Genomic DNA, 21,602 nt, shown 5'->3' on the forward strand with positions numbered 1-21,602 from the left:
TTCACTATTAAAGTGGATGACATTGTTATCACCAGGAAAAACGAGGTCACCTACCTAGGTTCCATTCAAGAGGCTAATCTTTCCTGTGAGAATCAAAAAGGTCAACCAACGAACAAGATTTCTCTACAGTATCTTCTCTCTTGTCAACAAAAGCACCATGAAGATTCTAGCGGGAACTCTCATTCAACCCTTTTTCGATTACGCATGCACCTCCTGGTACCCCGGTTCCTCCAAATCCCTCAGATCAAGACTCCAAACATCCCAGAACAACGGCATGGTCATGCTGGACCTTCAGAAGGCCTTTGACACCGTTAATCACGCTATACTGTTGGATAAGCTTAAAGGAATCAGATTTGATAAAACCTCAATGAACTGGATGCAATCTTACCTGGAGGGGAGGAAACAGGTGGTAGAGGTGAACAACACTGTGTCCCCTCCCCTCTCAGTAAGCTGTGGAGTCCCCCAAGGCAGTATACTAGGACCTTTACTGTTCCTAATATACGTAAATGATGTCATCAGCATTGGACTGTGAATTGTTCCGGTTTGCGGATGACTCGGCCCTGCTGGTATCCGGCAAGGACAGTGCCGAACTCTGTAGAATTTGGCTCGCTGACAACAAGCTATCCATACACTTAGGTAAAACGGAATCCATCCTACTTGGGTCCCGAATCAACCTTAAGAAAGTCAGAGACTTCACTATTAAAGTGGATGACATTGTTACCACCAGGAAAAACGAGGTCACCTACCTAGGTTCCATTCAAGAGGTTAATCTTTCCTGTGACAATCAAAAAGGTCAACCAACGAACAAGATTTCTCTACAGTATCTTCTCTCTTGTCAACAAAAGCACCATGAAGATTCTAACGGGAACTCTCATTCAACCCTTTTTCGATTACGCATGCACCTCCTGGTACCCCGGTTCCTCCAAAACCCTCAAATCAAGACTCCAAACATCCCAGAACAACGGCATGGTCATGCTGGACCTTCAGAAGGCCTTTGACACCATAAACCACGCTATACTGTTGGATAAGCTTAAAGGAATCAGATTTGATAAAACCTCAATGAGCTGGATGCAATCTTACCTGGAGGGGAGGAAACAGGTGGTAGAGGTGAACAACACTGTGTCCCCTCCCCTCTCAGTAAGCTGTGGAGTCCCCCAAGGCAGTATACTAGGGCCTTTACTGTTCCTAATATACGTAAATGATATCATCAGCATTGGACTGTGAATTGTTCCGGTTTGCGGATGACTCTGCCCTGCTGGTATCCGGCAAGGACAGTGCCGAACTCTGTAGAATTTGGCTTGCTGACAACAAGCTATCCATACACTTAGGTAAAACGGAATCCATCCTACTTGGGTCCCAAATCAACCTTAAGAAAGTCAGAGACTTCACTATTAAAGTGGATGACATTGTTATCACCAGGAAAAACGAGGTCACCTACCTAGGTTCCATTCAAGAGGCTAATCTTTCCTGTGACAATCAAAAAGGTCAACCAACGGACAAGATTTCTCTACAGTATCTTCTCTCTGGTCAACAAAACCACCATGAAGATTCTGGCGGGAACTCTCATTCAACCCTTTTTCGATTACGCTTGCACCTCCTGGTACCCCGGCTCCTCCAAAACCCTCAAATCAAGACTCCAAACATCCCAGAACAACGGCATGGTCATGCTGGACCTTCAGAAGGCCTTTGACACCGTTAACCACGCTATACTGTTGGATAAGCTTAAAGCAATCGGATTTGATAAAACCTCAATGAGCTGGATGCAATCTTACCTGGAGGGGAGGAAACAGGTGGTAGAGGTGAACGGCACTGTGTCCCCCCCCCGCCCTCTCAGTAAGCTGTGGAGTCCCCCAAGGCAGTATACTAGGGCCTTTACTGTTCCTAATATACGTAAACCACATGCCATCAGCATGCCACTGTGAATTGTTCCGGTTTGCGGATGACTCGGCCCTGCTGGTATCCAGCAAGGACAAAGCACAGGTGGAACAAATCCTCAGTGATGAACTCTGTAGAATTTGGCTCACTGACAACAAGCTATCCATATACTTAGGTAAAACGGAATCCATCCTACTTGGGTCCCAAATCAACCTTAAGAAAGTCAGAGACTTCACTATTAAAGTGGATGACATTGTTATCACCAGTAAAAACGAGGTCACCTACCTAGGTTCCATTCAAGAGGCTAATCTTTCCTGTGACAATCAAAAAGGTCAACCAACGAACAAGACTTCTCTACAGTATCTCCTTTCTGGTCAACAAAAGCACCATGAAGATTCTAACGGGAACTCTCAGTCAACCCTTTTTCGATTACGCTTGCACCTCCTGGTACCCCGGTTCCTCCAAAACCCTCAAATCAAGACTCCAAACATCCCAGAACAACGGCATGGTCATGCTGGACCTTCAGAAGGCCTTTGATACCGTTAACCATGCTATACTGTTGGATAAGCTTAAAGGAATCGGATTTGATAAAACCTCATTGAGCTGGATGCAATCTTACCTGGAGGGGAGGAAACAGGTGGTAGAGGTGAACGGCACCGTGTCCCCCCCACCCTCCCAGTAAGCTGTGGAGTCCCCCAAGGCAGTATACTAGGGCCTTTACTGTTCCTAATATACGTAAACCACATGCCATCAGCATGCCACTGTGAATTGTTCCGGTTTGCGGATGACTCGGCCCTGCTGGTATCCGGCAAGGATAAAGCACAGGTGGAACAAAATCCTCAGTGATGAACTCTGTAGAATTTGGCTCACTGACAACAAGCTATCCATACACTTAGGTAAAACGGAATCCATCCCACTTTGGTCCCAAATCAACCTTAAGAAAGTCAGAGACTTCACTATTAAAGGGGATGACATTGTTATCACCAGGAAAAACGAGGTCACCTACCTAGGTTCCATTCAAGAGGCTAATCTTTCCTGTGATAATCAAAAAGGTCAACCAACGAACAAGATTTCTCTACAGAATCTTCTCTCTTGTCAACAAAAGCACCATGAAGATTCTAGCGGGAACTCTCATTCAACCCTTTTTCAATTACGCTTGCACCTCCTGGTACCCCAGCACCTCCAAAGCCCTCAAATCAAGACTCCAAACATCCCAGAACAACGGCATGGTCAGGCTGGACCTTCAGAAGGCCTTTGACACCGTTAACCACGCTATACTGTTGGATAAGCTCAAGGCAATCGGATTTGATAAAACCTCAATGAACTGGATGCAATCTTACCTGGAGGGGAGGAAACAGGTGGTAGAGGTGAACAACACTGTGTGTCCCCCACCCTCTCAGTAAGCTTTGGAGTCCCCCAAGGCAGTATACTAGGGCCTTTACTGTTCCTAATATACGTAAATGATGTCATCAGCATTGGACTGTGAATTGTTCCGGTTTGCGGATGACCCTGCCCTCCTGGTATCCGGCAAGGACAGTGCCGAACTCTGTAGAATTTGGCTTGCTGACAACAAGCTATCCATACACTTAGGTAAAACGGAATCCATCCTACTTGGGTCCCAAATCAACCTTCTTAAAGTCAGAGACTTCACTATTAAAGTGGATGACATTGTTATCACCAGGAAAAACGAGGTCACCTACCTAGGTTCCATTCAAGAGGCTAATCTTTCCTGTGAGAATCAAAAAGGTCAACCAACGAACAAGATTTCTCTACAGTATCTTCTCTCTGGTCAACAAAAGCACCTTGAAGATTCTAGCGGGAACTCTCATTCAACCCTTTTTCGATTACGCATGCACCTCCTGGTACCCCAGCACCTCCAAAACCCTCAAATCAAGACTCCAAACATCCCAGAACAACGGCATGGTCATGCTGGACCTTCAGAAGGCCTTTGACACCATAAACCACGCTATACTGTTGGATAAGCTTAAAGCAATCGGATTTGATAAAACCTCAATGAACTGGATGCAATCTTACCTGGAGGGGAGGAAACAGGTGGTAGAGGTGAACAACACTGTGTCCCCCCCACCCTCTCAGTGAGCTGTGGAGTCCCCCAAGGCAGTATACTAGGGCCTTTACTGTTCCTAATATACGTAAACCACATGTCATCAGCATTGGACTGTGAATTGTTCCGGTTTGCGGATGACTCGGCCCTGCTGGTATCCGGCAAGGACAAAGCACAGGTGGAACAAATCCTCAGTGATGAACTCTGTAGAATTTGGCTCACTGACAACAAGCTATCCATACACTTAGGTAAAACGGAATCCATCCTACTTGGGTCCCAAATCAACCTTAAGAAAGTCAGAGACTTCACTATTAAAGTGGATGACATTGTTATCACCAGGAAAAACGAGGTCACCTACCTAGGTTCCATTCAAGAGGCTAATCTTTCCTGTGACAATCAAAAAGGTCAACCAACGGACAAGATTTCTCTACAGTATCTTCTCTCTTGTCAACAAAAGCACCATGAAGATTCTAGCGGGAACTCTCATTCAGCCCTTTTTCGATTACGCATGCACCTCCTGGTACCCCAAGACCTCCAAATCCCTCAGATCAAGACTCCAAACATCCCAGAACAAGCCAGTCAGGTTACTTCTAGACCTCCACCCCAGATCACACCTCAATCCTACCCACTTCTCCAAAGTGGGCTGGCTCAGGGTGGACGACAGAGTAAAACAACTTGCACTGAGCCTAGTTTATAAAATCCGCTACACCTCCCTGATACCGAAGTACATGTCAAACTACTTCCTTAACGTAATGACCGCATTAACCACAACACCAGGGGGGAGCTCCACAAACCACATTAAACCCAGATTCTGATCTAACAAAGGTCTTAACTCATTCTCCTTCTATGCCACATCAATGTGGAATGCACTCCCAACAGGTGTAGAAGAAAGTGCATCTCTATCCTCCTTCAAAACCGCTCTAAAAGAACACCTCCAGGCAACTACAACCCTGGACTAACACCCTCCTCCCTGGATTGTAAATAATCAAAGGTATATACTTGTTCCTATGCTTTCTTAGCTAAATAAGTCCACTACTTCCTGTACATATCCTACCAAGTCACACCTACACTGTTTCAATGTCCATTTCTCAGATGATATAACTGTTGATGACTGAAATATGCTGATAGCAACCCAACCTTACCTTGTCCTACCCCCCAGATTGTAAATAATTCAATGTATATACTATGGTGATTAACTTGTGTGATGACTGTAATTACGCTTAGAGTATATATTTGCACCATGAATTGATTAGCATGGACCCCGACTTAAAAAAGTTGAAAAACGTATTCGGGTGTCACCATTTAGTGGTCAATTGTACGGAATACGTACAAACGTACTTGGTATCATTACAGTGGATGTTAGGTGTAGATCGTCCAATGGCATTTGTTTACATTCAGGCCTGCCAGCTTGCTGTTAGCGGTTAGCTATTGTATCCTCCTACGGGAGGTAGTGAAGCATGTTTAGCTATTCCTCGTCCTGCAAGGATGATACTTGTAATAAACTTACTTTATTTGTCGCAATGGAGGCGAGGATTAGTGATTTAGAAGTAGATGAAACACTGCAGACAGCTAGCTAGCTAGCCATGTCTTAAAGCACCTCTTCCTGGAGGTGTTTCAGTTTTCTAACTCCACCTCTATTGTTAGTTTTTAAGCCAAAATGCGTCCGTTCTCCCTTTTCCGTCTACACACTGTGTCTGTTTGTAAGTACTCCGTGTTTGTGCACTGCCGAACATGCTCCTCTGCTCGTAAAAAACAGCAATGTCATGACGACCCACGCACTTTCAAACAGAGTATAGTAGCGTTTTTGATTTATTAGTACCGCGATACAATACCAGTACCGCTATACCATACAACCCTACTATGGAGTTAATGGTGCGTATCAGTTATCTCGGTAGTTGGAGCTGGGAATGAAGCCACAGCCAAGTTGTAAGCGTTCCAGTTACAAGGATGTAAGTCAAAATGGATATATCCACGAAAGCTACTCTTGCACTTGCCTTGTCTGAATATGAACTTATGAGAAAATATGCACTCTTTCTGCAACCTTCTAACACGGTGGATGAAGAGGAAACAGACGTTATTGCTAGCGATATAGAACATATGTTTGTATACCACATGAAAAAATGGGATTTACACATCAGTAATGTTACGTATATAAACATCCAACAATACATTGTCTGTGGCTGATTTTATGTGAGAAAAACTCATCATAAGTTCTAATAACGGATGATAAAGAAGCGTGTAGAATTGTTTACATTCAAAGCAGCCGTCTTTGAAGTAAACTCGGGAGTGGTGAAATTGTTCTGACTTTCTGTGTAGGAAATCCGACTTCGAGGGGCGTTCCAGTTGAAACCTCCGACTACGCACTCGTAAATTTAAAATTTCCTAGGACAAATTGAACGCACCGTAATTAGAGGGGGCCGCAAGTTTGAGATCTCTGGCTGAAGACGTTAAAACTAATGACATGACTACTGATTGGTTGATTGAAAATGGTATTAGTAGATTGCACAGTACAGTACAAACGTTTGTACAAAAGCACATCTAGTTGATACTACTGTGATTACATTGTTTTTTTTTATAGTCATAAAATCGTTTTCCTTTTTTTTAAATTCATATTATGTTTATAAACTCAGGAAATGTCCCTGGACACATGAGGACTTTGAATATGAAGAATGTATGATCCCGTAACGACTTGGTATCGGATCGATACCCATATTTGCGGAATCATCCAAAATGAATGTAAAGTATCCAAACAACAGAAGAATGAGGGATTATTACATTTTAACAGAAGTGTAGATAGAACATGTTGAAAGGGAAAATCAATCAATCAATCAATCAATGTTTACTTATATAGCCCTAAATCACTAGTGTCTCAAAGGGCTGCACAAACCACCACGACATCCTCGCTAGGCCCACATAAGGGCAAGGAAAACTCACACCCAGTGGGACGTCGGTGACAATGATGACTATGAGAACCTTGGAGAGGAGGAAAGCAATGGATGTCGAGCGGGTCTAACATGATACTGTGAAAGTTCAATCCACAATGGATCCTACACAGTCGCGAGAGTCCAGTCCAAAGTGGATCCAACACAGCAGCGAGAGTCCCGTTCACAGCGGAGCCAGCAGGAAACCATCCCAAGCGGAGGCGGACCAGCAGCGCAGAGATGTCCCCAGCCGATACACAGGCGAGCAGTACATGGCCACCGGATCGGACCGGACCCCTTCCACACGGGAGAGTGGGACATAGAAGAAAAAGAAAAGAAACGGCAGATCAACTGGTCTAAAAAGGGAGTCTATTTAAAGGCTAGAGTATACAAATGAGTTTTAAGGTGAGACTTAAATGCTTCTACTGAGGTGGCATCGCGAACTGTTACCGGGAGGGCATTCCAGAGTACTGGAGCCCGAACGGAAAATGCTCTATAGCCCGCAGACTTTTTTTGGGCTTTGGGAATCACTAATAAGCCGGAGTCCTTTGAAGGCAGATTTCTTGCCGGGACATATGGTACAATACAATCGGCAAGATAAGATGGAGCTAGACCGTGTAGTATTTTATACGTAAGTAGTAAAACCTTAAAGTCACATCTTAAGTGCACAGGAAGCCAGTGCAGGTGAGCCAGTATAGGTATATATGTATGTATATATGTATATAAAGGTATATACAGTATTGGTTATATATGTATGTATATATGTATATAAAGGTATATACAGTATAGGTATATATGTATGTATATATGTATATAAAGGTATATACAGTATTGGTTATATATGTATGTATATATGTATATAAAGGTATATACAGTATAGGTATATATGTATGTATATATGTATATAAAGGTATATACAGTATAGGTATATATGTATGTATATATGTATATAAAGGTATATACAGTATAGGTATATATGTATGTATATATGTATATAAAGGTATATACAGTACAGGCGTAATGTGATCAAACTTTCTTGTTCTTGTCAAAAGTCTAGCAGCCGCATTTTGTACCAACTGTAATCTTTTAATGCTAGACATGGGGAGACCCGAAAATAATACGTTACAGATAATTGTCACGCCTGTAAGTTATGTTTCGTTTTTGGACATTCAGTCACGTTTTTCCACTTCCTGGTTTTGTTTGTTTCCATGCCAACGCATGAGTTCCCACCTTGTCACGCCCCTGCCCTCAGTCCCACACCTGCTCCTGATTATCACAGCCAGAATTTAAGTAATTTTCTTTCTGTTCATCACTCTGGGATCTTCACACTCGCACACACGCTACCCATGCTGCACCTTCTTCACGCCCTCGTTTATCCGCTTCATGCCTTGCCACGCTGTTCATTTTCATCCACGTAAGTTTTGTATTTATGCCACAGTGCACTCTTTTGTTTCATGTCTTTAGTCTTGACATCGTGCTGTTTAAGTTGATAGTTAAATTGTCTTTCATGCCATTGAGCAAGTGGTTTTTTTTTCCCCTGTTTTGTATATATTATATAATAAACAACTATTTACTCACGTCCACGCCTCGCTCGTGTTGATCCTCATCTGCATCCAAGAAACAATCCATGTCCAAGCCAAGTTGTGACAATAATAACAGTAAATTAAGAAGTGGGTCCATTTTTACAGCTTGTCCCTCATAATTTTGACAAAATAGAATGACACAATATGTTACTGCAGACGTCAGCAGACAAATTAGGAGCCTTTGTTTGCATCAGGGGTCACCAACCTTTTTGAAACCAAGAGCTACTTCTTGGGTACTGATTCATGGGAAGAAATAGCCAATTTGCTCAATTTACCTTTAACTCTATGTTATTATTAATAATTAATGATATTTATCTTTGTGGAAACGCTGATCATCTTAAAGATTTCTCACAATAAATGTATATTTTTGATGACATGTTTTAAATAGGTTAAAATCCAATCTGCACTTTGTTAGAATATATAACAAATTGGACCAAGCTATATTTCTAACAAAGACAAATCATTATTTCTTCAAAATTTTCCAGAACAAAAAATTTAAAAGAAATTTAAAAGACTTTGGAATAAGATTTAGATTTGATTCTACAGATTTTCTAGATTTGCCAGAATATTTGTTTGGAATTTTAATCATAATAAGTTTGAAGAAATATTTCACAAATATTCTTCGTCGAAAAAACAGAAGTTAAAATGAAGAATTAAATTAAAATGTATTTATTTCTCTTTACAATAAACATAAATACATTTACTTGAACGTTGATTTAAATTGTCAAGAAAGAAGAGGAAGGAATTTAAAAGGTGAAAAGGTATATGTGTTTAAAAATCCTAAAATCATTTTGAAGGTTGTATTTTTTCTCTAAAATTGTCTTTCTGGAAGTTATAAGAAGCAACGTAAAAAAAAATATATATATATTTAAACAAGTGAAGACCAGGTCTTTAAAATATTTTCTTGGATTTTCAAATTCTTTTTGAGTTTTGTCTCTCTTAGAATTAAAGAGAACTATATTTATATAGCGCTTTTTCTCTAGTGACTCAAAGCGCTTTACATAGTGAAACCCAATATCTAAGTTACATTTAAAGCAGTGTGGGTGGCACTGGGCGCAGGTGGGTAAAGTGTCTTGCCCAAGGACACAACGGCAGTGACTAAGATGGCGGAAGCGGGGATCAAACCTGGAACCCTCAAGTTTCTGGCACTGCCACTCAACCAACTGAGCTATACCTCCCCTATACCACTAATTACCTCTGTAACTAAAAAAGTTACAGAGGTAATTAGTTTATGATGCTATGTAGACATCTGAGCTGGAGAAAGTTAATTCTAGATTATAAATCATGCTCCTCCCTTGGATAAAAGAAGGTGGTGTCCATAAACGGAGAAGTTGGTCAACGTTGACATCCAATTTAGATTCCAATATTGCGAAAAAGACACGAAAAGACGCTTGTTTGCGGCATATTTTTTAACCCTTTGTGAGAATTATGAATAATTGGTCACCTAAACGGGAAGATATAAACATCCCATCAGTCGGCATCCCAATGAGAGCAGACATAGAACAGTAAGTGATTGTTTTAGTATGTTCGTAGTTTGCATATCTTGCTTAGCACTTAGCAATACTGCTGCATGATGCTTAGTGTTTCACTAAAGCTACATCTGTTTAGCACACAGCTTGTAAATCCACAACTTGGAGCTCATCCTCCGTATAGTCAGGCTAAAAAATATAAGGTTCTGGATCACCATTTGTCTCAAAGTCGTCTTTGTTGTCTCTCACTAAGTCTGCCGTGATTGGTAGCGTTGTTGTTGAAGGTAAAAGCAAACGCTGTGTATGCTTAAAATAAACAAAATATTACATGTTATTATGAATGTGCCTGTAATTACATTACATATATACTTACAGCATGTATATAAAACATTGGAGGCTCTTAGATGTTCTTAGAGCGCTTAATAGGTGGAATTGAGTAACTCCTATTGCATTCTTTGTTAGCTGACTTTTGCTAGTGTTTATTTACGAGTTAGAATGCATTGGTCTTACGTAAGGATTGTGAATGATGAGCAAAAAAAAAAAAGTGCAGTTCCCCTTTAATATTTGAGCTAGACAATGAGCTGCCAGCCCATGGCTTTTAGATCATTTGCGAGCACTGCTCAATTAGTTGGAACGTGTGGTCCCTGGTTAAAAATGTCGAGCAAAGCCAGACCAGCTTGTTAGTAAATAAATAAACTGTAAAAAAATAGAGGCAGCTCACTGGTAAGTGCTGCTATTTGAGCTATTTTTAGAACAGGCCAGCGGTTCTTACGGGCGACCTGGTGCCCGCGGGCACCGCGTTGGTGACCCCTGGTTTGCATACCTATTAATAAAAGAAAAGTTGTCTGGTATGTTCACTATTTTATTTAAGGACAAAATTGTTCTTCAATTGCAAAAAGAAACATATGTTTAATGTACTCTATGTTGTTGTTGTTGTTTTTTTGTTAAAATAAAGCCAATAAGGCCATTTTTTGTGGTTCCCCTTATTTAGAAAAGCACTGAAAAGTATCGAAATACATTTTGGTACTGGTACTGGTACTAAAATACTGGTACAGGTACTAAAATACTGGTATCGGGACAACCCCACTCCATAGTTTAGCGTATTTGTGGCTCTTGCTAGTGAAACACATTACGTCAATTTTAATCCCACGAGACACGAACTGCAAACACGGCAAACAAACATTGATCAAGACAAAGAGCAACTTCTGTTAAACAAGCTGAAGTGTTCTGAACAAATTCCATTTTATTCAAGATAACCCTTTGAGATGCAGCATCTCCTTTCCGAGGGGGTTCACCTCCTGGGCAACTACACAGTCTGGAAATACCTCTTCTCACTTCGGCACTTACCAAAGGCATGCGGTAAATTTAGGCCTGCGCTTATAAATTTGAGAGTGATGTAAGGATACCATCATGAAAAGCACATTTAATAAAAAAAAAACCATTGGTAGCGACTTGTCCAGGGTGTACCCCGCCTTCCGCCCGATTGTAGCTGAGATAGGCGCCAGCGCCCCCCGCGACCCCGAAAGGGAATAAGCAGTAGAAAATGGATGGATGGATTATTATGGTCTTACCTTTACTTATAAATGAAGTCCATGCGCAGCTCCTTCTGATCAAAAGCATCGATAACTTGTTCATAGAAGTCTTCCTTATCTTTCTTCAGTTTTAAAAGTCTCTCTGTCTCGATGGAGATCTTCCTTTATTACCTCCTGCTTCCATTGAAAGTCCAGTTTAGAAAACTGTTTTATTTTAGATATGTAATCCTCCATGTTAAAAGTGCAAGCGAGAGGAAAAAATAAACACCGGCTGCTCACTCTTGCTGCTTGTTGTCACTTCTTCTGCAGCCGAGTAGTCGCAAGAAGGATCACTAGCGCCCTCTACCACCAGGAGGCGGGAGTCATTTAATGACTCATATTTGACACACGCAGCTACGGTATATTAATAAAACATAGCTGCTTACTGTTCTTTTTAGCATATTCAATAGCTTGGACCTCAAATCCTACTGAATATCTCTTAATCGTCTTCACTTTATGCGATTTCAAATGATTGAAATCAGCCTCCTCCATTTTGAAAATGATGACAGGTGAAGTGTCACTCGTGACGTGACGAGTTTGACCCGGTGGAAATTCTAGGCATATGCTAATTATTTGGCGAAACGAGTTTGACCCGGCGTTAATCCTGAGTCGGCGGTAATGCTAAGCATGCGCTAATTATTTTGCGAAACGCGTTTGACCCGGCGGTAATTCTAGGCAGGTGCACACTATATACCCGGCGGCAATTCAAGGAAATACAGTATGTCTCATGGCGGGCCTAGGAACGTCTCGGGTTCCCCTGGGAAGAGCTGGACGAAGTGGCTGGGGAGAGGAAAGTCTGGGCTTCCCTGCTTAGGCTGCTGCCCCCGCCACCCGACATCGGATAAGCGGAAGAAGATGGATGAATGGATGACTCGATGGTGTCAGGCTTGCCACTGACAGTTTGTGTGTGGGGCGGCATAGCTCGGTTGGTAGAGTGGCCGTGCCAGCAACTTGAGGGTTGCAGGTTCGATTCCCGCTTCCGCCATCCTAGTCACTGCCGTTGTGTCCTTGGGCAAGACACTTTACCCACCTGCTCCCAGTGCCACCCACACTGGTTTGAATGTAACTTAGATATTGGGTTTCACTATGTAAAGTGCTTTGAGTCACTAGAGAAAAGCGCTATATAATTCACTTCACTTTGTTTGTGTTTTAGTTTTTCCTCTGTGTGTGTTTAGTATTTCCTGTTTTTTTTCCCTGTGCGCTGTTTCTCCCCTGATTAGCACCTGGCCACACCTGGTGTCAATCAGCCCGCTCCTATTTTACCTGCCTTGTTCCTCCAGTCAGTGCTGGATTATTGTCGATGTCACTTCTTCTCGCTCTTGTCGTATCTTTTGCAGCGTAGCGGTAAGCTATATTCCGTTAGACGTTTGTAGCTTACTGTTTTTTGTTTCCTGCTTCCAAGTTTGTTTTTATATTACATTGTGAATTAGTGAATTATATTTATATAGCGCTTTTCTCAAGTGACTCAAGGCGCTTTACATAGTGACACCCAATATCTAAGTTACATTTAAACCAGTGTGGGTGGCACTGGGAGCAGGTGGGTAAAGTGTCTTGCCCAAGAACACAACGGCAGTGACTAGGACGGCACAAGCGGGAATCGAACCTGCAACTCTCAAGTTGCTGGCACGGCCACTCTACCAACCGAGCTATGCCGCTCCACCCCTTGCTGGGGTTCCTCCTCAACGCGGTCACCATCGCGGCGTTCCTCAAAGTGAGGGAGCTGAGGACCCCCAGCAATTTCCTGGTGTTCAGTCTGGCCATGTACGACTTCTGTTTACTGCTCGATACCTGCTGGCTTCCACGCTAAACCTTTTTGTTTGTTATCCGCCCACGTGCGCGCCTTTTGTTTGTACCCTTTGTTTGTTTTTGTCTTAGTATTCAAATTAAATCATGTTTTCTCACTCCATGCCTGCCCCCATCTCTGCATCCTGGGGTTGGTCTCAAACTAATTCTGACAGATGGTCCTTATTAGGTCCTCTCCAAGGTTTCTCATAGTCAGCATTGTCACTGGCGTCCCACTGGATGTGAATTCTCCCTGCCCACTGGGTGTGAGTTTTCCTTGCACTTTTGTGGGTTCTTCCGAGGATGTTGTAGTCGTAATGATTTGTGCAGTCCTTTGAGACATTTGGGATTTGGGGCTATATAAATAAACATTGATTGATTGATTGATTGATTGAGTGTGCGTCAAAAAGCCAGTGCAGGTGGAACAAATGAGGTAACCATGGTGACAGAATAAACCAGGAAGTGCACAGACAAACTCAACAATCTAAACAACAAAGGATCCGGGCAGCGGATCGCAACAAATAGACTGCAAAGACAAGATATTTAATGTTCCAACTGAAAAACTGCATTTTTTTTGGGCAAATAATCATTAACATGGAATTTAATGGCAGCAACATTTTGCCAAACAATTGTCGCAGGGGCATTTTTACCACTGTGTTACATGGCCTTTCCTTTGAACAACTCTCAGTGGACGTTTGGGAACTGAAGAGACCAATTTTTTTTAAGCTTTTCTGGCGGAATTATTTTAAATTCTTGCTTGATGTAGAGCAGAGGTCTCAGACAGGCGGCCCACGGGCCAATTGCGGCCCGCGAGATGTTGTTTTGCGGCCCCCACCTTAATATGAAAGTTTAATGTTAGTGTGGGCCCCAGAGTTTTATATTTATGGTGCTTGACAGCGTTGTGTTATTTGGGTCCAAAATGGCACTTTCAACGTTCTGGGTTGCCTACCCCTGCATTAGTGGAAAAGCGGGAAAAGGGGGGAAATAGCTTTCGGGGGGTCTGCCCACATATGCGGTCCTCTCTAAGGTTTCTCATAGCCATCATTGTCACCGTCACCGACGTCCCACTGGGTTGAGTTTTTCCTACCGAGGATGTCGTTGTGGTTTGTGCAGCCCTTTGAGACACTTGTGATTTAGGGCTATATAAATAAACATTGATTGATTGAGTGAAAGCGACAGTGACGTTGCCATGGCGACGATGGTTTCCTCACTAGCCTGGCCGCAGTCACACCGCGACACCTGTCCGTCAGTAATAACAGTCCCCGATCACCCGGACAAAATTTGTATTTTTGTATTATTTAATTTTCATTGCCTCACATTTCTTATTTCTCATTTTGTTCATTTATATTTTGATTTTATTTTGTGTGGATAAGTAAAAAAAAAAAAAATTGTGATTTGGGGCTATATAAATAAACATTGATTGATGATATTACTCTGCATGTAAGTCATATGTCAACCATTTATATTAAGACAGGTGGACAAATACTATTGTGCACGTCTGCTAGTGATGCGTGCGCACCTGTTGTGTGCGTGCGTGCAGTCTGCAGGCAGGGGTCTCGTCATCTGACATCATCACCCCCCCGCCCCCGCCACACACGCACAAAGACGCAACAAAAGGCTGCTTGTCCGACTAATTGCGGGGCTTTGCAACCGCGGAGAGCAAATACGCTTGAGCCCATAAGAGTTGTGCGGTTTTAAGACATTCCTGCGCGGATTGGGGCGACGGGTGTGGGGGGGGGGGGGGGGGGGTCGCGCGAGAGAGGGGTGGGGGCTTTACATAATGAAGTGCGTGCTTTTCACGTGAAATGGCCCTTTAAAAAGCCGGAGTCCTCCAATCAGGCGGCGAGGAGAGAGGAGCGTGCGTGTGCGTGTTTTGTTGTTGTTGTTGTTGTTGTTTTGGGGACCAAAGGCTGCAAGGATGGTCTCGTCCTACCCGTTACCGGAGGGCTTCTCCGAGTTTGACGTCTTCTGCCTGGGTTCGTGTCTACTTGTGGAGGGTGAGTGAGTCTGTTGGAATGCGCACCTTTTCCGCGCATATAACGCCATCCCTTCCAATTGTGTTTCTACACGGCGCGCAATGGCGCATGCATCCAAGTGTCTTTATTTCCAGCATGTCCTCCTCCTGCTTTCCAGGTCTGGTGGGGATCCTCCTCAACGCGGTCACCATCGCGGCGTTCCTCAAAGTGAGGGAGCTGAGGACCCCCAGCAATTTCCTGGTGTTCAGTCTGGCCATGGCCGACGTTGGCATCTCCATGAACGCCACGGTGGCGGCTTTCTCCAGCTTCCTCAGGTAAAGAAGAGAATTCAAATTCAAATTAGAGATGCGTTCGAGTCACGACCTTTTATGATGTATTAGAGCGAAAATGGAAATGTCAAGAGAAAAAAAAAAAAGAAAGAAAAAAAAATGGCGGGGGGGTCTTATGACTTTTCCGCACATTTAGCCGAATTTCATATCTATTGGGAAAACGTAATTAAAAATAAATAAATAAATAAATAAAATTAAAAAACAACAAAACAAAATATATATATATATATATATATATATATATATATGTATCCATCCATCCATCCATTTTCTACTGCTTATTCCCTTTGGGGTCGCGAAGGGGGCTGGTGCCTATCTCAGCTACAATCGGGCGGAAGGCGGGGTACACCCTGGACAAGTCGCCACCTCATCACATGGCTATATATATATATATATATATATATATATATATATATATATATATATATATATATATATATATATATATATATATATATATACATATATATATATATATATATACATATATATATATATATATATCCATCCATTTTCTACCGCTTATTCCCTTTGGGGTCGCGAAGGGGGCTGGTGCCTATCTCAGCTACAATCGGGCGGAAGGGGGGATACACCCTGGACAAGTCGCCACCTCATCGCAGGGCTATATATATATATATATAAATATATATATATATATATATATATATATCCATCCATTTTGTACCGCTTATTCCCTTTGGGGTCGCGAAGGGGGCTGGTGCCTATCTCAGCTACAATCGGGCGGAAGGCGGGGTACACCCTGGACAAGTCGCCACCTCATCGCAGGGCTATATATATATATATGTATATATATCCATCCATTTTCTACCGCTTATTCCCTTTGGGGTCGCGAAGGGGGCTGGTGCCTATCTCAGCTACAATCGGGCGGAAGGGGGGATACACCCTGGACAAGTCGCCATCTCATCGCAGGGCTATATATATATATATATAAATATATATATATATATATATATATATCCATCCATTTTGTACCGCTTATTCCCTTTGGGGTCGCGAAGGGGGCTGGTGCCTATCTCAGCTACAATCGGGCGGAAGGCGGAGTACACCCTGGACAAGTCGCCACCTCATCGCAGGGCTATATATATATATATATATATATATATATATATATGGGTGTGAGTTTTCCTTGCCCTTATGTGGGCCTACCAAGGATGTCGTAGTGGTTTGTGCAGCCCTTTGAGACACTAGTGATTTAGGGCTATATAAGTAAACATTGATTGATTGATTGATTGATATATATATATATATATATATATATATATATATGTAGGTGTGGGAAAAATCACAAGACTACTTCATCTCTACAGAACTGTTTCATGAGGGGTTCCCTCAATCATCAGGAAATCTCCTGATGATTGAGGGAAAAGAAAGGTAATTCCATTAAAATGAAAGAGTCAAACTAAAGTAGAAAGAATAATTAAACAGCAACTAATTTTTATATTTCATTGTCTGATTTCCTGATGATTGAGGGAACCCCTCATGAAACAGTTCTGTAGAGATGAAGTAGTCTTGTGATTTTTACCACACATACATATTGCGCTCTACCACGGTATCGAGCACTATTCTCTGGATAATCCAATCAGCACATATATATATATATATATATATATATATATATATATATATATATATATATATTAAAGAAGCATATGGATGTTATGATGTTGTTGTGCTGGGACTTTTCCCCCGTGAGTGTACTCCGGTAAGGGAATAAGGACACCGTTTTTACGTTTCAACTTCTTTATGTAACTTTTAGCAGCAGCTAAGTACACTCTCAAAATACACACACCGACTCAAGGACCCCGAGAAGTAAACATAGCTGCCCGGAAAACTGCCTGACTTAAAACAGACTCAACTTAAAGGTGCATGACTATATTAATAGCTTGTTACGTCAACAATAATAGTCAATTATATTCAACAATTAACATATTAAATAAGGACTTTATCTTCTATCTTCATCACTGACAAAGGGAATTCATAACAATATATATATATATATATATATATATACAATGGATTAGATTTATATCGCGCTTTTCTATTATTAGAGAAATGGGAACCCATCATTCATTCACACGATGGTGGTGGTAAGCTACATCAGTAGCCACAGCTGCCCTGGGGTAGACTGACGGAAGCGTGGCTGCCAGTTTGCACCTACGGCCCCTCCGACCACCACCTGTCATTCATTCATCATTCATTCACCAGTGTGAGCGGCACCGGGGGCAAAGGGTGAAGTGTCCTGCCCAAGGACACAACGTTAGCGATTTGGATGTCAATAGACGGGGAGCGAACCTGCAACCCTCAGGTTTCTGGCACGGCCGCTCTACCCACTACGCCATGCCGCCCCTATATACACACATATATATGTATATATATATATATATATATATATATATATATATATATATATATATATATATATATATTTATGTATATGTATATGTATATATATATATATATATATATATATATATATGTATATGTATATGTATATGTATATATATATATATATATATATATATATATATATATATATATATATATATATATATACATATATATATATATATATATATATATATATATATATATATATATATATACATATACATATACATATATATATATATATATATATATATATATATACATATACATATACATATACATATATATATATATATATATATATATATTTATGTATATGTATATATATATATATATATATATATATATATATATATGTATATGTATATGTATATATATATATATATATATATATATATATATATATATATATGTATATATATATATATATATATATATATATATTCTCTCGATGTGCGATTCACATTTTCTTTAAAAGTCGATTTTTTTATTTTTTTTAATCAATCCAACAAAACAATAGACAACAATACCATAACAATGCAATCCAATTCCAAAAACCAAACCTGAGCCAGCAACACTCAGAACTGCAATAAACAGAACAATTGAGAGGAGACACAAACACCACACAGAACAAAACAAAAGTAGTGAAACAAAAATGAATATTATCAACAACAGTATCAATATTAGTTATAATTTCAGCATAGCAGTGATTAAAAATCCCTCATTGACATTATCATTAGACATTTATAAAAATAATCAAAAAAAGAACAGTGGCTTACACTTGCATGGCATCTCATAAGCTGGACAACACACTGTGTCCAATGTTTTCACAAAGATAAAATAAGTCCTATTTTTGCTTCCTTTAATAGTTAAAACACATTTACATTATTGCAATAAGTTGATAAAACATTGTCCTTTACAATTATAAAAGCTTTTAACAAAAATCTACTACTCTGCTAGCATGTCAGCAGACTGGGGTAGATCCTGCTGAAATCTATGTATTGAATGAACAGAGAATACTTTTAAATCGGGAAAAAAATCGTTTTTGAATGGAGAATGGTGTTGAATTAAAAAAAAATCGATATTGAATCAAATCGTGGGACACCCAAAGATTCGCAGCCCTAATACAGTATATATATATATATATATATATATATATATATATATATATATATATATATATATATATGTATGTAGGTATGTACGTGTATATATATATATATATATATATATATATATGTGTAGGTATGTATGTGTATATATATATATGTAGGTATGTATGTGTATATATATATATATATATATATATATATATATATATATATATATATATATATATATATATATATACACATACATACCTACATATATATATATATATATATATATCGGTTGATAAAACATATATATACATGTATTTTTTTTCTTAAAATACATGACATTTGGCGACTTGTCCAGGGTGTACCCGCCTACCGCCCAAATGCAGCTGAGATAGGCTCCAGCGACCCCCCGTGACCCCAAAAAGGGACAAGCAGTAGAAAATGGATGGTTGGATGTATACATAGTCAAGTAACAAAGTCTCAGAAAAGGCCAATTGTTTTTTTTGTAAATATTAGTAAGTACTGCAATGTGCGATTTGCCTCCAGACATTGATACAAGGTCGATTATACATCATACTTTAAAACTGACTTTGAAACAACGTTGAAAAATAGTTGAATTTGTATATTGAGACAACGCTGCTGTTTTAACGTTGGATCCACGTTGCTGGTTGGGGAAATTACCAAATTTCAACGGTCAAATCAACGTCAGAACACCAAGATTGATTAAACGTCATCAAATGTTGTGTTTGTGTTGTAGAATATTGTTTGGGAAATGACCAAAAGTAAGCAGATATTAACAGTAAATGAACAAGTACATTAATAATTTATTTCCTACCGCTTTTCCTCAATAATTTTGACCAAAAAAAGAATGGAAAATGACACAATATGTTACTGCATACGTCAGCAGACTAATTAGGAGACTTTAATTGTGTATTTTTTTAATAAAAGAAAAGTTTTCTAGCATGTTCACTATTTTATTTAAGGATAAACTTGCAATAAGAAACATATGTTTAGGTACCTTAAATTTGTTTGTTAAAATGAAGCCAATAACACAATTTTTTGTAGTCCGCTTTATTTAGAAAAGTATCCAAAGTAACGAAAAGTATCAAAATAATTTTAGTACCGATACCAAAGTATTGGTATCGGGACAACACTAGTATATTGCTGTAAAGCTATTTCACTGTAAATGTTAAAAAAACGCAATTATTAGCCAGTATTTGTTTTCATGGCGCATTTCCACTGTTTCCATTTTTAAATTTGACCTTTTAGTGCAAGCGATGTTTAATATTACTGGAAGTATATAATTTTTTAAAAAATAACGATTTGTGTTTTGTGTTTTTTAACACCCCACTTAGCCAAGATCTTTTTTTTATTTTATTTTAGAGCGAAAATTGAAAAACCCTTATTATTTGGGGAGTCTTTTGACTTTTCCGCACATTTAGCCAAATTTCATGATGACGTGGTAAACCTAATTTTAAAACCATACCTCGAGGGAGATCATTTTTGCTACAATACATTATGTATATGCATTATTTTTGTAAATAATACAAAGTAGTGCAATGTGCAATATTCCGCAAGACATTGATAAAATGTTGATTATACATACATGTCCTTTAAAACTGACTTCGAAACAACATTGAAAAATGGTCGATTTTGTATATTTAGACAACGTTGGTGTCTTAACGTTGGATCCATGTTGCTGGTTGGTGAAATGACCACATTTCAATGGTCGAACTAATATCTCAACCTGACATTGAATAAATGTTGTCAAAAAGCATGTTGATTCTAGGTTATATTAGTGTTGTACACAATTGATTGGAGAATGACCAACATTTAATGGTCGAATCAACGCCGGAATCCAACATTGATTAAACGTCATCAAAAAGCATGTTTTTTCAACGTTGTATTTGTGTTGTAGAATCTTATGTGGGAAATAACCAAAAGCCAAAGGTCAAATTAACGTCAGAACTCGACATTGAATAAACCTCGCCGAAAAGCATGTTGTCTCAACGTTGTCTTTGTGTTGTAGAATATTGGTTGGAAAATTAACAAAATTCAATGATCAAATCAAAATCGGATTGCAACATTGATTAAACGTTGTAAAAAAGCATGTTGTTTCAACGTTGTATTTGTGTTGCAAAATAACGGGTTGGAAAATGACCAAAATTCAAAGGTTAGATCAATGTTTCAACCTGACATTGAATAAATGTTTTCAAAAAGCATGCGGTTTCAAAGTTGTATTTGTGTTGTAGAATAATGGTTGGAAAATTACCAAATTTTAATGGTCGAATCAACGCCAGAATCCAACATTGATTAAACGTCATCAAAAAGCATGTTGTTTCAACGTTGTATTTGTGTTGTAGAATATTGGTTGGAAAACGACCAAAATTCAATAATATAATCAAAATCAGATTGCAACATTGATTAAACGTTGTCAAAAAGCATGTTGTTTCAACGTTGTATTTGTGTTGCAAAATATGGGTTGGAAAATGACCAAAATTCAAAGATTAAATCAATGTTTCAAC

General features: G+C 39.7%; 1 protein-coding gene across 1 annotated transcript in view; it reads left to right on the plus strand.

Moving 5' to 3' along the window:
* Positions 1 to 15,038: 15,038 nt before the first annotated feature.
* LOC133558902 (RPE-retinal G protein-coupled receptor-like) overlaps positions 15,039 to 21,602 on the plus strand; it is a 29,196-nt gene continuing 22,632 nt past the window's right edge. Inside the window, exons 1-2 of the mRNA XM_061910048.1 lie at positions 15,039 to 15,260; positions 15,397 to 15,553. Of these exons, the coding sequence (XP_061766032.1) occupies positions 15,182 to 15,260; positions 15,397 to 15,553 (236 nt within the window). The 5' untranslated portion in view covers positions 15,039 to 15,181. The remainder of the gene's footprint in view (positions 15,261 to 15,396; positions 15,554 to 21,602) is intronic.

The sequence above is a fragment of the Nerophis ophidion genome, linkage group LG09 (assembly GCF_033978795.1).
Source record: "Nerophis ophidion isolate RoL-2023_Sa linkage group LG09, RoL_Noph_v1.0, whole genome shotgun sequence".
Taxonomy (NCBI): Eukaryota; Metazoa; Chordata; class Actinopteri; order Syngnathiformes; family Syngnathidae; genus Nerophis; species Nerophis ophidion.